The sequence below is a fragment of the Arctopsyche grandis genome, chromosome 1, assembly GCF_051622035.1.
Source record: "Arctopsyche grandis isolate Sample6627 chromosome 1, ASM5162203v2, whole genome shotgun sequence".
In the NCBI taxonomy this organism is placed as follows: Eukaryota; Metazoa; Arthropoda; class Insecta; order Trichoptera; family Hydropsychidae; genus Arctopsyche; species Arctopsyche grandis.
Window position 1 is genome coordinate 25,028,039 of NC_135355.1, and position 16,032 is coordinate 25,044,070.

General features: G+C 31.4%; 2 protein-coding genes across 2 annotated transcripts in view; one reads left to right on the top strand and one right to left on the bottom strand.

The window, feature by feature from the left end:
• Nucleotides 1–6,761: 6,761 nt before the first annotated feature.
• The window catches only part of Gycbeta100B (guanylate cyclase soluble subunit beta-1-like), a 79,512-nt gene continuing 70,241 nt past the window's right edge, over nt 6,762–16,032 (bottom strand). The window contains exons 2-14 of the mRNA XM_077438825.1: nt 13,317–13,390; nt 13,144–13,244; nt 12,959–13,077; nt 12,725–12,877; nt 10,905–11,058; nt 10,545–10,699; nt 10,343–10,474; nt 10,190–10,272; nt 9,619–9,789; nt 9,311–9,548; nt 9,087–9,224; nt 8,850–9,007; nt 6,762–6,882 (exon numbers count right to left, since the gene is read on the bottom strand). Of these exons, the coding sequence (XP_077294951.1) occupies nt 6,762–6,882; nt 8,850–9,007; nt 9,087–9,224; nt 9,311–9,548; nt 9,619–9,789; nt 10,190–10,272; nt 10,343–10,474; nt 10,545–10,699; nt 10,905–11,058; nt 12,725–12,877; nt 12,959–13,077; nt 13,144–13,244; nt 13,317–13,390 (1,797 nt within the window). The remainder of the gene's footprint in view (nt 6,883–8,849; nt 9,008–9,086; nt 9,225–9,310; nt 9,549–9,618; nt 9,790–10,189; nt 10,273–10,342; nt 10,475–10,544; nt 10,700–10,904; nt 11,059–12,724; nt 12,878–12,958; nt 13,078–13,143; nt 13,245–13,316; nt 13,391–16,032) is intronic.
• stops (SOCS domain-containing protein stops) lies at nt 7,367–8,623 on the top strand. Its single transcript, XM_077437420.1, has 3 exons — nt 7,367–7,496; nt 7,654–7,893; nt 7,962–8,623. The coding sequence occupies exons 1-3, from the start codon at nt 7,367–7,369 to the stop codon at nt 8,621–8,623; spliced, it is 1,032 nt and encodes a 343-aa protein (XP_077293546.1).

Below are 16,032 nucleotides of genomic sequence, written 5' to 3' on the forward strand. Positions count from 1 at the left end.
CAAATAAAGCTAAAAAGAAAAGCCCTTTTTTCATTATTTTATAGATTTATTCTGTGCGTTATTTTCTACGCGCTGCTGTCGGGGATGTATTGCGTGATTTTAGTCTTGCGCGTAGTTGTCTGCATGTGATTATCGGCGCCTAGTTGTCTTGTGCATGATTGTTGGGGTGCCTAATAATAAAATTAAAAATGTAATTTAATTATTATTATTAAAATAATAATTGAAAAAGTAATTTTAATTATTATTTAAAAATTAAACCAGCAGCGTGAACGAGTGGTTAGCATTTATGCTTTCGAACATATTGGTCACGGGTTCGAGTCCCACTGGTTGCTGCTGGCCAGACCTTAGTTTGTGACATCAAGTCGATCGTTTCCTATCAGAGTTTGCCAATTTATCTGATTTTAATCGAACGGTTCCAACAAATTGGCATCCTCTAATCCTCTCGCTGATTCGTATAAAATTCGCTGATTCGTATAAAATTGCTAAAAAATTTGTCCATAAATGTCTCGCAGATTTTTCTGCATATCGAAATTTGACGATTTATACAACAAAGTTTATCCATAGATGTGTCTATGATGCTTTGTTAAAATTATTGTAAAAATTGTGTTATCATGTTTATAATTAGCCAGGAAGGCACATTTGGGTTGACCTGTTTTTAATTGCTTAAATTTAACAAAAATATTAATATATTATAATGAGGTCGAGGTGATTTCCGAATAATATAACAGTTTCCAGTGATTTTTGATTGATTTCGATGTATGATCGGCCAAATGTTCGTTCAGCCAAACGTCCGTCGGTCTAATGTCCGTTCGGTCAAAAGTCCGTAAGCTTAAAGCAATTGCAATTTAAATTATTCTGATACATTTATAGATTCTTATTATATACATATATGTATGCATTAGATGTGTTATTTATTTTAATTATTTTCTTTTAATGAATTTCTATAATAAAGCTTTGTTTATTTAAAAATACACATAAACATTTTCTAGTAACACGATATGCTTAAAGAGTACTTAATAAAGTTTGTATCTAGATGTATTTCATCACAACGAATTTTTTTTGTTTCCTAGTTACAAATTCATTTTTAAAAAATTCTAATGAGTAAAATTGTGATGTCAGTAGTCAGATACACATATGAATGATATTCTATCAATTCGTCAAGTGTTGAATCTCGCACTTCGAACAAGGTCGATTTCCCTTCTCTAGTCATCATTTTGTGGGTTAGTTAGATAAGAGTAAACGTTTATGTCCAGATTTATCGGATGTTCGATTGATGGATCGATCTTCTCGATTGCCGAGTCGTTGGTCGATTTAGAAGCGTATTGCGCAAGCGGTCTCTGCTCACCATTCATGTTCGCGAAAAACAATGAGGATCTTTGGCAACTTTTCTCCGTTGAAACATCTTCCACCGGTCTCTGGTCCGGTTCTCTAGGTGTTGGCAATAGTTTCGCATAAATAATTCATCTCCTCCTCTCGACCACTGTTGTGAGATTTGCATACGAATTGTAGGCCGCGATTAACATAGTGTATGTATTTGTACACAGGCGCTTAGCGCGCGCACCTGATCTCGTACATTTAACTGTAAAAACCCATCTTATTTTATACATAGAGGAATGTTGAGCTGGTAATATTATGCAATGACGCAGTTTTGAACTTAATTTATTCATTCCAATAAAGTTTTTTATATATAAATCAACAATAAAATGTTCTTAAGTACATTCCTTATGGATAAATTCATGTCCCGTAATGTACATATATGTGACGTAGCCCAAAAGCATCAACCGACACGAAATATTCATAATTAGTCTTCGGCGTGCTTTTTCCAGGAAATAGGGCGTTTTAGGGCTATTTTACAGGAAGCAGGGCAAACTACCTATACAAAGCTTGAGAGCAAAAAAAAGCTTCACTATAAAAATGAACAATGGTGCACAGTGTCGCGCCGGCCTATGTTCATAATATATGTACAACACTACTTGTCACCGAAACGTATCAAGCATAACCGGTTTCCTATGGCCAGTGTGGAAATATTCACGAACGATTTTTCATAGTGGCGGGTGCACCCGTACTAACGAAAGGGCTGCCATGTGCATGTGAATATTTTCGAACATATTGTATTGTGACAAAACTGACTCGACGATACGACGCAAGCAGGGTTGCCAGATTTCCAAAATTACAGATCGGGACATTCACTATTTCGAACCATCACAAAAAAAGAAGTTGAAGAATTGATGAAGAAATTAATTTTTTTTTTAAATTAAATTATAATGTATGTAAATAAGTATGTACATACATACATATCTATATTAGGTATGTGTAGAAGAGAACATTTCAAAAAAAGTCACTTGATAATCCACAGAAATCACAGCTATTAAAATATAATGGATACAATTACCGGAATATTTTGGTTTAAATGCAAAAAATTATGCAATCATAACAGTTTTATTAAAAGTTTTTTCCTAGCTTTTAACTTGTTTCAAAATATGTTTGCCAGCCCTTGCTTGATAAAAGTTTTCTAAAGTCATTACAATTGAATTAATTCAACTTCTACGGTTTATAACAATAATCTGTTTCTCTCATTTATCCAGGTTGCACTTCTTAGATTAAATATTCTTTCGCAAATTGCAATGGAATGTAGAATTGAAAGGACTACAATTTTATACACTTTATTACAATCGAAATGATTTTTAAAAAATATTGTCGATTTCTTAATTTTTTTTCTCGTTTGCTTCAGTAAAAATTGGTTTAATAAACAGACATCTTCGTGTAGGTGAACATTGTAAATAATATTAAATATATTTTTTTTAATTGAATACAATTCGATTTTCATGTTTGGTTTAAGACAAGACTTTAATGGATTGAAATTTGTTACTTTTAAAATCAAACCATTTCTATCTGCGTATGTAATATGCACATTTTGTTAAGTCGGGATTTTCTGAGGTAATACGGGATTTGTCTGTTGAACTCGGGACAGTCCCATTAAAATGGTTCCGCGAAAAATCACTCACGGATTTTACACTCAACGGTTTATAGTTTTTGATCGATGCAATGACACATGTATCAAATCATATAGAGTTCAAATTAAAGTGTAAATTATGATCACTGCAATCTTTTGTAAAAGTCAATTATTTTGATGAATCTGCGGATTTTCAAAAGCTTTAGCATTTAGTTTATAGTACCGGTAGTACCAAAAACTTGTTTTCGGTCAAATACTGATACTACCGGTATCGGTACTTTCGGTATAGTAATCCCCAGTGACGACAACAGTGTATTACCCAACAGTTTATTAGTGTATTCGTTTTTTTGACAATGCTTTATGTTGAAAATTTATTTGCTTTATTTTATCGATTTAAGTTGAGTGTAAAATCACTAAAATAGGGACGTGTGGCAACCCTGGACGCAAGCAATATTGCGCCGTATTGTCACACTATGTAATATTTTGTAATATTTTGTCATTCAATCATAACATCATCATAATAGTAACAGAACATAATAATAACATATCATCATTATAATCATAACATCACAATAATAATAATAATCATTCACATGTATAATTGGTAAAATCAACCACTGGCGTTGCTCAACAACGACTCAACCAGGTTAGCACAGTTTACATTGAAGAGTTCAAAATCACCAGCAACCCGGTTGAGCAGATGTACATATGTACATACATATATCGCCCTAGATATAGGAGACGTTGCCAATATATTTGTGCGAGCAACAGGAGAAAGAAACAAATCACGATTCCTCAGGTCCCTGAACTTACTAAGTGCATAAAATCTAAATTCATTAAGAACCTGATGATTGTGTACTATCCCATTTAAAAGCTTAAAAAAGTGCTTTCCCAGAAAAATAACACGACGAGACTCCAATGAGCTGAAGCCTAACGCCCCTAATAGGAATGCACTAGGATATAGCCAAGGATAATAATCGCACAATTTCATATGAAGATATATGAGAAACCGTTTTTGGATTCTCCCAATCTTTAATGAATAAGTCATATGGGTAGGAAGAAAATTCTAGAATGCTACGTACTAGAGATTCATAAAGAATTTTAAGCACCAACGCACTCTGGAAAGGTTTACTAACTCGTAGTAAGAATCCCAGAATGTTTGTGGCCCGCAAACAAATATTGTCTATGTGCCGTAACCAAGACCCCCAAATCGCAAAATTCATCCAAAAACTTTAATTCGACACCACTTAGGCTATAGAGATAAATCAAGCGATTTGAAGATCTTGTCACATTGAGGATTTTTGGCACACAACATTTTTGAATGCTAAAAGATAATTTATTTTCGACAGACCAACTTGACAGTGCACTTATGTAAGTCCAACTGGAGAAGGGCTGCGTCACTATGAGACTTAACTGTCTTAAAAAGTTTGAGGTCATCAGCGAAAAAAATACAGTCTGAATAATTATTTTTGAAATGTCATTAATGTAAATTAAAAAGAACAATGTGAAATAAATTCTCTTGAGGAATTGGAGTGATAGACAAATTGCCTCCGATTTTAAAAGTAATTTTCAAGAAGTTGCATTTTTGAAGTTGATAAACCAAAATGTCTTAATTTTACAAATAAAAGATTATAGTCCACCATATCAAAGGCCCTCGTGAAATCCGTATATATAATACAACACCAACTTGGTTTCTCGTATCAATCGATTTGGTTACATAATTTTACAAAATATAATTTTGTTGGTCGATAAAATACGGTTCGCAGTGATTGTTACCATCCATGTTGTTGGTCAATAAATTACAATTAACAGGTGGGAAATTTTTAAGGAAAATTCACCATCAATTACTTTAAACCAGTGGTTTTTAACCGGGAATGCGTGCACCCCATGGGGTGCGGGAGGCGTTTCTAACAATATAAATTTAGTTTAGTGATATTTGAAACTATTTTAATTTTCGATGACATCGGCAAATTTTTTTCATTTTCAAGAAGTGACGAAACGGTTTGGGTAGAAACTAAAATAATATAATTTATGACAGGATATCGCGTCAAGCTCTCTTCTCATTTCTCGCAAATAATAACGACAGTTTTCTCAGAATTTGCACATGCCGTATTCACTTGTATACTGTTTACAATTGTTTTTTGCGACAGTGGCAGTATAGCAAAGAAAAATTGAGACAAGCATGTGTACACACGCGAAAGTTCGAATCTATTTCGATATAAAGGTACATATGTACAGATGTTTTAAAATTTCTTACAGAAATAATTAATAAAATTAATAAATAAGAAATAAAAAAAGTTAAAGAAATGATGAACAATCAGAAGCAAAGTGACTAAAAATGAAAATGGAAAATTTTATTTTTAGTCCCTCAAACGAATTTATTCGCCTACTCGTTTTTCGGCCTCCTAACTTTGTTTCAAGGCTCCTTTAAAAACGAAAAACGCTGATATTAATTAGTGCTCAGTCTAAGATTAGAAATGCATATTGCGAGATCAATAATTTTAGAAATAAATTTGAAGAATTTGTAACAATTTCAACAATATTAGGGTTAAAACCAAAATTGAAATTGAATCGTCAATCTCTTATCTAAAAGCATTGAACGATGAACTTAGTCATGATACACGAATTCAGAATCCATTAAAAGAATTTTTATACAATTTTTAATGCGGCCTTAAACGTAACCTTAGTGCAAATGAAGGTTCGTATCACGTTATTTTATGACATTGTTTCAAAGTTCGCTTTCCTGCAAAGCAATTATCAAATGACGATTTACATATAGATAAATATATTTAAAATACAAAGCAATTATCAAATAACAATTTATATACGTATGTACATATGTTTATCGGTAAGCCAAATCTCTAATCAACTAATATGACAATGACTTTGACAAATAATTACCTAATCAGGTGCTTGATTTCCGTTCGTGCGTAAAAGAAAATAATCCTTGTAAAAATAAAGAAGATCGACAATGTTCATAATTTGTAATTTCTTTTTGCTCCTCATTTGTAATTTTTATACTTTAAATTCGTCATTTAAATCTTCTTGTTCCTCCCACTTCCGGTAACTGTAGCCACTTCGGAGAGCTTGTTAATAAATTAAAACTTGTTAAAAATTACTTAAGGTCAGCTATGTCACAACATCGACTAAAAGGATTAGCAATGAAAGTATTAAATTTTAACAAAATAATCGTGTTTGCCATTGAGAAGTCCAGAAAAAAAAGTTTTTCTACGTAAAAAAGGTATGAATTATTAATTTGGAAAGTTATTTTGCTGTAAGGAAATAATATAAATATATGGAGGGGTAGGGGGGGGGCGCCTTAAAATATTTTGCGGGGGGGCGCCTGGAATTCACGCTACACCACTGTGCGTATGTACAAATGTAGAGTAATAAAAACAAAAAATAATAAAATATTAAAATATAATAAAAGATTGTCATTTTATAACTTTTTATTCATTACATCAATATGCTTTACATGTTACGTTTGAAATCCAAAAATGAACGTTTCCTAATCTTATTATAAATGAATATGTTATAATATTCAAAAATTATTTTCTGCACCATAAATAAATTCACATCAAACTTATTTATACATTTAACATAGACATAATATTTTAAACTTGAATATTATAATTTATATTATAAATAAATACATGCATATACATATATGTATCTTTCACAATAAGTAAATTCTGAAATTTAAAAGAGTAGTGTTTAAAGCTCAGTGGTTATTTTTAGGTCCTTCGATAAAAAATATATACCTACTATAGAAGAGTATACAGACTAAAATATAAAGATTAATAGTAATTTATGTTGGAGATCTGGTCAAAAACCAAGTTTCCATTGGTTCTGATTTTCCTTTCATCACAACTGGACCGCGATGCGTGAGAACAAACTGAGGATCGTAATTATCTTCACGGCACAGATATCTGAAATGATAAATAAATATTTGAAAACTTGTAAATTTGAAATGTTGCACGTTCACGTGCATTGAAAAGGTTTCTGTAATCCGAACTCGCATTATATAAAAAAATGCTCAGCTTTAACTGTTACAAAAGTACAGCATGTATGCAACTATAAAATAATTACATACACTTTTATATTATTATATAAAGTGGTTTGATTGTTTATTTGGTTGATACAATATAAATAAAATTTGTGCTTGAATAAAATATGGATATGAAATGTATGCACCTGCTGTTACATACGTATTATATTACTTTGCATTTACAATCACCCTTAAATACATACAATTTTTAAGGCTTCGATTATATTGAGTCAACATTGAAACCACATTCATTCCATATTTGTTCTACTGTTGAATGGTTGTCTTTGATCATTTTTAAACAAATAGTTCATTTGTTTAATTATTCATACGTTTTTCCGTGATTTATTTATTTTTTCAAAGCAAACATGGAAGTATTGATGGATTGCTATTTTGAGGAAGTATTCAAAAATTTAGATAGGGACTGTTTGTTTTCGAGAACGAAAAGACGAGAGCTTGTGCAATACTTTTGGACGGTCATTGCAGGGTGTGCTAAAGGTTAAATCAGACTTATTTTTTTTTATATATGTATGTATGTATGTATTTAAGTAATTTTCAATTAAAGTATATATATATATATATATATATATATATATATATATATATATATATATATATATATATATATTTATATATTATTTTTTTAAATGAAAAGGAGAAACCAACGAGTGCGATTACGAATCATCGTGTCGACACTTCGTATTGTCGGCTTTGAGATATCACGAAAAATCTCGAAACGAAAATGGTCAAGTTTGTCTCATGGGAAAATATCACAACGTTCTGTACGTGGCAGCAAAGTTAGCCTTCGATTGGAGTCTTCAAGATAATTACACTGTCGCCAGATTGTTGGATGAAATATACAGTTGCGAAAAAACATTCGAAAGACTCTTCTTGGGTAGTCTAATTAAATTCGTACTGTAAATATTTAAAAAATAATATTTTTATAATTTTCAAATGTTTTAGGAGCAATTTTTGGAACAACAGCGCCGCACTTTATCGCCGGCTGGAAGTCCGACTTCAAAGATAAAGAAGAGAACGTGCACGCGTTGGTTTATTTCTTGGATCATGCTACGAATGCCAACTTGGAGTACAAAGATGGAGACATCTCTCGACGATTCATCGATGTTCCACTCGAGAGTTGCGGACGAAGTCCACCGGTGAGAATATTAGTCCAAATCGGAGGTTCTGAAATGCTTTTAATCCTTTTGAGATTTGGTGCAACGCTAGATTTAGAAAATACGTCCACAAACCCAGTCGAAACGATTCTGGACAAGCTTAAGGAGTCGAACAGAAAATATCCATACGAAATGGTCACATGCTTGAGAGTTATCCTCAGAGTTATACCGACGATCAAATTGACGGTTGACATGAACGAATACAAAAACTTTGACTACGAAGCTGATTATAATTATCAAAGGAGGACTGTACTCGAAAAGTATTCTCATATGTTGGAGGATCACCTAATACCTTCTGCGAGATGCGGTTTGAGACCTACGGAATTAAAGCACTTGTGTAGATGCTCGATAAGACATAGATTATGGGAAAATTTTCAACTTCCTTTTGGTATAAGAAAACTTCCCATTCCTGTAGCCTTGCAGAAATATATCGATTTGTGCATCGATTGATTGTATTTATTATCCAATTATTTATTTCATGTGAATTTGATCATTTTTGTAAAATGAAACTACCGCTATCGTAAATTGGAAATAATGTGATGAATAAAATTTAATTTATTTTCATAAATTATATATTCTAAATTTGAAAAATTAATAATGTAATATTATGAATAAATATTTTAAAATATAGAATATTAAAAATGATTAATTATTTATTATTAATTAAGGAATTTACCGATATGTATCTTCGGACACGTTGATGGTCCCCGGAACTCCAGTAGTTTCACAACGACTGGTCAAATTCACAGTGTTTCCAAAGAGACAATACCTCGGCATTCTGTGACCGATTACACCAGTGACGACTTCACCAGAATGTATACCGATAGTTATGCCCTGAAAATCAATCACTAGAGTACGAAAATATCACACTATGGAAAACAAATGTTAGATCGTTTCGCCCAGAATTGCATACCACTGGCTGTCCATCGATCGTGACCTCTTTTGCGAGATCCATCATATCTAATGCCAACCTAGATATCCAGCGAGCGTGACCTGGATTTGGCTCAGGCAATCCAGAAACTGCCATATACTTATCACCAACTGTTTCCACCTACATATGTATTTAAATTAATATGTAACACGTTTATATACTGGTGCAATACTTCTAATTCAATCTAGCAATGGAATTCAACTCACTTTATACACGTCGGGATTTTTTTTCGGATCGGTCAAAACGTCGAAAGTAGTATATAGGTCGTTCAACATTCTAACAATTTTCATAGCTCCTCTGGAATCTGTATTTTGAGCGCAGAATCTAGCAAATTCCAAGACTCCACTGAACAAAAGCGTGACTACGTCGTAGCGTCTCGCAGCCACCGGGCGACCGTGGCGTAGCTCGGAAGCTACGCTTATCGGCAAAACCGAATATAACAACCTATAATATAAATAGTTTTAAGTTAAATTATTTACAATATAGCCTGTGTGCTTGTTTGATGCTACAAAACCTGTCAGTTTTTTGCTTTTCAGACTCCAACTCCCTGTAGGTGTGTTGAAGTTTGTCGGTCAACACTTCCAGATTTCTAGTTAGTTTGTAATCGGCTTCGAATTGTTCAGACATCAGCACCAAATCACGAGTTGCATCATGCAGAGGAATATCAGATATATACAACCCATGTCTAAAAATTATTTATATAAAAATAAATGTACGTTAAATCGAATAAATGTGAGTTTATGATACAATTCATGTATATATGTATTCTTTTACAATTCCAATTATACTGTTTATTTATGTATCAAATTTAAATTAAAAATATACGAAAATTATAAGTACATACATACATACATATGTAAGTATATTGAATTACGTACATATTTATTCTTAATAATATGATAAAATAATATATAAAGTACGATGTAATACATATACACATATATGTAAATGTAAAAATATGTATAATATCTGTATATGTATTTGACGATCAATATTTTTATTTTTATGATATTTGTTTGAAATATTTTTCGAATTTAATGTAATATTGTATGATTGATCATATTATATTGAATAAGAGAAATAACCTTGTCAAATCATCCAAATTCATTACGCTTGGATAAGACAAGAAAACCATCAAATCTGTCTCTGGAATGTATAACATTTGTCCCTGAAATATGAAATATAAAATTAATTTATTTATATGTGTAATTTATTCATAAATAATAATCAAACTGAACCTTCAAGCGAAGGGTTGCAAATTCATCGTGCGCATCAGGAGTTCTCATTTCGCCAGGTTTGGTCTTCAGCACGTAGACGGTGTTGATGTGGGATAAGATGTTTTCAAATGTTAGTTCTAAATGCGGTCTCACCTGCCGTAAAATGATCATAGTTTTGTTATGCTTTCATATGCATAGGAGAAATATATATTTGAAATTTTACCGTATCTAGCACGTGGGTAATTTTGCAAGATGGATTCGTAACTCGTGGTAGAACTCGAGCGACAGCACGACCACTCTGAACAACACGCAGCTTTCGGTCGAACATCAGGTGAAATGGAAACACGCGACAAAATGTCGCCGGGCTCACTTTTGGTTCTAAAATTAAATAAAAATTAAACTATGTATGTGTATACATGTTGCTAATTTGAATCGACGCATGTAACTAAGCAAATGTATAATATTTCGTATCCGTAGTTAATAGCTCAATCGAAACTGAATGTACTTTAAATACTTGACGTCATAAAGTGCGCTCTAATAAAATTAGGCTGTAGAAATGTATAAATATGTAGACCAAACTCACCTAGTGATAATGTCTCGATTGCCTCTATTTCTGGTGCAGCGACACGATTTGGAGCTGATTTTTCCGTTATGAGAAACTGCACGTGATCGCATTCATCCTTCGTCTTCAATATTTTTATTTCAACTTCAGTGTCGTGTAGTTTGCTTGCTACAGTCTGGAAAGCGGTAGTAAAGTTATAGATTTTTTTCATATATATTTATTTAAGACCATATTTTCGTATGTAACTAATGATTTGATTCAAATAATCAACCAACAAGCTGTTAAAAATAGCAATGTATCGATATCTGGGGACTGAAATTGAAAAAAATATATCTACATATAATATATGCTTAGTACTAGGAATTGTCGCTTTTCAAAATCCGGTTTCAAAAACCCGGTTTTTTGTCAAAATTTGTAACATTCGAAAACCGTTTTTGCTAAATATTTTATTTCTCTATGAATATTCCTTATTTGTTCAAATAAAATATTATTGATTAATTTGAGAATCGGTGACTCATCACACCTGAATATTTCAATCTATTATGAACACATAAATACATACGTATGTATTATATATAGATTAATTGTTCATACATATGTATTTGAAGATAATTCTTCGAATAATGGTTTATTGCGCTTATATTCTATACTAGGCTTTCTGCGGTAAGTGTGCAAGGGTTTGCAAATATCTTTATTTTTAACACCAAAACGTGGTCAAACACTTAGTTATGTACTTTGGTAAAATTTAAAAAAATGTACCGTTATTCTTTTCTGTGTGTTATTAAATGTGTTTTTAATTGTTTCAATTCGAAGCATTTAGCTAAAATTCATAAAACTTATATTAGATCGAAACTGAAATTTTCGTAGGTATACTTTTTCATTTGATAGAATAAAATACAAAATTCTGATATACATATATTCCATAATAGACGCAGTAGTTTCGAACGTCAGTTTAGAACATTTGCAATCAGCATTAATCATAATACATGCATATGTATATGCATTTGTATTTTCAAGAAAAAAAAAATAGATTGACAAATGATTTAAGCTGAAAATGAATATTAATAAATGAAAATGAAATTAATAAAGCATCAGCACAGTATGAATTCGAAAAATATGAACCAGATGGAGGACGGGCGTAATAATGTATTTGTGTTTTTATTAGTTTTTTAATTTATTATTGAAAATTATATATCGTTATAAAATTTTGCCTTTTGTGCTTTTTATCCAATTTTTCTCTCTGTCACGACTTAAATACTTCGGAGTTGTATTATTTTTGACATGAAATCTCAAAAGTACAAAAATTTTTGCCTGCGGTGTTGTATTTTGTTTATCGAGCATATTGAATAATATTTTATTTCTGATACAGCAAGTACATATATATACATATGTCTTCATTCCCCATTAAAATACATTTGGCCCCTTTAAGAATATATATTTTGCGGCCTCCGAGATGCTCAAAAGTTAAGTCGTTTTACCAAAAAAAGATCGTCACCCAAAAAAGGTTAGACATGCCTGTTTTAAATGATCAACGCTTAAAAATATATTTATAAAATGATTTAAATACGTGTGATAATCCTACCTTACAAAGTAATCAAGGTTTTCCAAAATAATATAATTTTAAACATTATCTTGAAGATAGAATATTAAAACAACAAGAAGAGTACCATATTATTCAATGCAGATTTAGTAAGTGGATAAAATTATTTTATTAAGTTATTTTATCGCTGTATTTATGTAAATGAAATTCAACGATAAAATAACTTAGAAAGATGATCAATTTATGAAAATTACCATAATTAATATGGATTACATATAAAATAAATACAATTGGGAAATACCTTTACGATTCCGATAACAATGTGTTCTAATCCCGGCCTATCGGAATAGTAGTGTAATATGAGATCGCCGCCGGGAATTTCAGTGCATCGAAACGACGGAGCTTTCATTCCCGGATATAAAGTTCCCAGATGATCGTGCAGAGCGTCTAGATTCTAAAAGCAACGTTATATTATGTATTAACATTTTCGATTGATATTTAAAATAAAAGTAAATACAATCACAACTTGAAATACCTGCAAGAAATCACGGGGGGTTGCTCCCAAAACCTGTAAGATTTTATCGTAGCCAGAATCCTGGCAAAATTCGAAAAAGGTCTTTCCGAATAGTTCCAATATAGCATCGGCAGGGATTTCTGAATTTTAATTTAATAAAATGAATATCGAATTATTAATGTTATTAAATCAAACGAAATACTCACGCAAAAGCTCGACGGCGGCATATATGAGATTGTATGTAATTTCGTCTTCGTATATTTGGCGAACTAAAAATTGACCTTCCATCTGAACATCCGCCGATTTTCTACGATCAAAATGATTCTAACAACATAGTAAATTATAAAACGTATCAAATAAATGTTGATTTTATACACACTTTATATTCTCCCATGTTTCTTCGCCGAACGTTTTTACGACCAGCAATTCCAAAGCGTAATTCACAAAACCGTACTATAAATAAAGTAAAATATTAATATTGTCCAAAAAAGTCTTAAACATAATACAAAGAGAATAATATAGCATTTCACTTACCATTTTGATGCTTTATTTTTATGCGCGAAACTTTTCAAGCGTTTATTGCATCATTTTATCTTATCTTATTTTTTTTTCCCACTAAAATAATAAATAAATTACATGAAAACACTTTTTTTAGAGAAACCACTTTATAATACCTAATTTTTTGGTAAATACAAGTTTTATAAATTTAATCGTATTTATTACCAATTTTCGAAACAAAATTGATGTTTTGATTTGCCACGGGCTTGTGCGGGTTGCCTATAACGTAGCGGCTAGGCGCAAACTGCTAAGAGGATGTGCGCAGAAGCCTCGCTCTTCCACGAAACAGAGTGTGTAAAAATATCTAACAGCAAAATAATATCATTATTAATTGCTTAAATAGACAAGTTAGTATATTACAGAGTATTATTTAATTACTGCTTTCTATAAACCAAATGAATTCAAAAAAATTATATGAATTTATATGGATCGAAACTTTTAATTAATTTATATAAATCAGAAATTATTAAATAGTACATATACATATATACATATGTATATTTTTATATTTTTTTATTTTATTGTTACAAATCAATATACGCTCGCCATTACAGATTTGCTCCAATGCGACGGGTGTACGTTAACGAAATACAGAATATATAAACAATCAGAAATCAGAAATACAGTAATACATACATATATAATCAGAATATACATATAGCATATAACAATTAATCAGAAATAATAATCATAAGAGACATCTATGGATTATTTTTAGATTTTTTTTTTGTATACAATTTTTATACATATAATAAATACGAAATTATAGAGATGTCTATAGAGATATCTATAGATTTCAGATTACTGTGTATAATTATTACAAATTATACACAGGCAGATTTTGTGACAACAGGATTAGATCTAATACCAATTTTCAGGAACCCTTTCAGCAATGATCAGATAAAATTGGCAAACTCTGATAGGGAAACGATCTATTTGGAGTCACAAAACCCCCAAATCTAACCAGCAGTGGCGAGGACTCGAAACTTTGACCTCAGTGGTGCTAAATATATACGCTACCACTAAGCCAAACTGCTGGCTAATATGTATTGAAAAACTCTAAACAATCCCAATACAGCGATCATTAATCTTTTCAATTACATTTTTTCCTTGAATGAACAATATGAAAGATTATATAGCGATTCTTAAGATTTGATTTATATTTGAGTAAATATATGTATCTGTATGTACAAAGTATTATTTCAGTTATCTTTTAATCGATTATCTATTAATAATAGAAACACTCTAATCGTGATTGTCCACATGGTAGAATATAAAGTGGTACTGAATATATTCATACATATGTATATATTGATATTATATGTATGTACTTATTTACATACATTTTTACATTAAGGATGACCTAACAGATAAACCCCAAATGCTGCTTCCTGGCCAATTATAAACATCGATAATGCATTTTTAGAGTAATTTTTACAGAGCATAACAGAGACATATATGGATAAATTTGACAAATTTGCATTTGCATGTATGTAGTCATATCTACTCGCTTTTCTCATGAGATTATGAGCATCCTAAGAAATATATACGAATTTTATATGCTTCAAACATAAATAAACGTTTTTAATTACAGATAATAAAATGTATATGGTTTCAATTTATAATTGGAGGCATCATATTTTAAGAGTCTTTTCATATCATATGATCACTCGTTAGGTTATGCATCACACCTACATACCTATATTTAAATAGTTTATGATAGATAAAGTTCATTGTACAAACATGTATGTATGTATTTTGCTAACTTCGATTTGATGGAAAATAGTATTTTAACTAGGACACGGCTCTACGCCTTCCTGTACTTGGAGAATGTATGACGACCGTTTCATTCGTTGGTTCTGTTGCTGTCTCAACTCTCGGATCGATATGTTCACGAGTGAAAACGAGACGTCAGCAGTTTCATGATGTCGAAAAAACGCTGAAATTGGGACACGACTTGATTCCAGAGCTTACAGATGGCAGCAGACAACAACAGACTGCTCCGAGAATTGCCCCATTCGCTAATTAGTCGCGTTAATTCTGGTGAGAGGTGAATTTTCAAGACGTTTCAAATTTTTCAGCACCCTAAATTATTTCCACCCGAAATTTATTCACAAGCTAAGTCTGGTGTGTTTGGAAAATCTCGCTTAACATATTTTCAGGAAAGTATTTAGTGATGATTTTACGACGGCGAACAAAATTATCAAAGCGTGTTGTTTGTTTTTATCCTTATCTTTAATATCATATTAAAAATATTTTGAAAGCTCTTACGCGAAATACCTTTACAGTGGTAAAATGCATTAAAAGCAATTTGATTCCGAAATTTGTTTTCCAAACGCTTTGTATGAATAATTCATAGAAAATTTCAATCTCACATAATATAAAAACACGTTTTGTGTAAACACATGTATGTATGTACGACGTAGAATATACATATTTTGAGCCGAGGAAATGTTATTATACTATTATAAACAGGAGTTCGAATATTCTCCGGTTAGTTCAAAGTACGTAATAAATTGAATCAACGACCGGAAAAT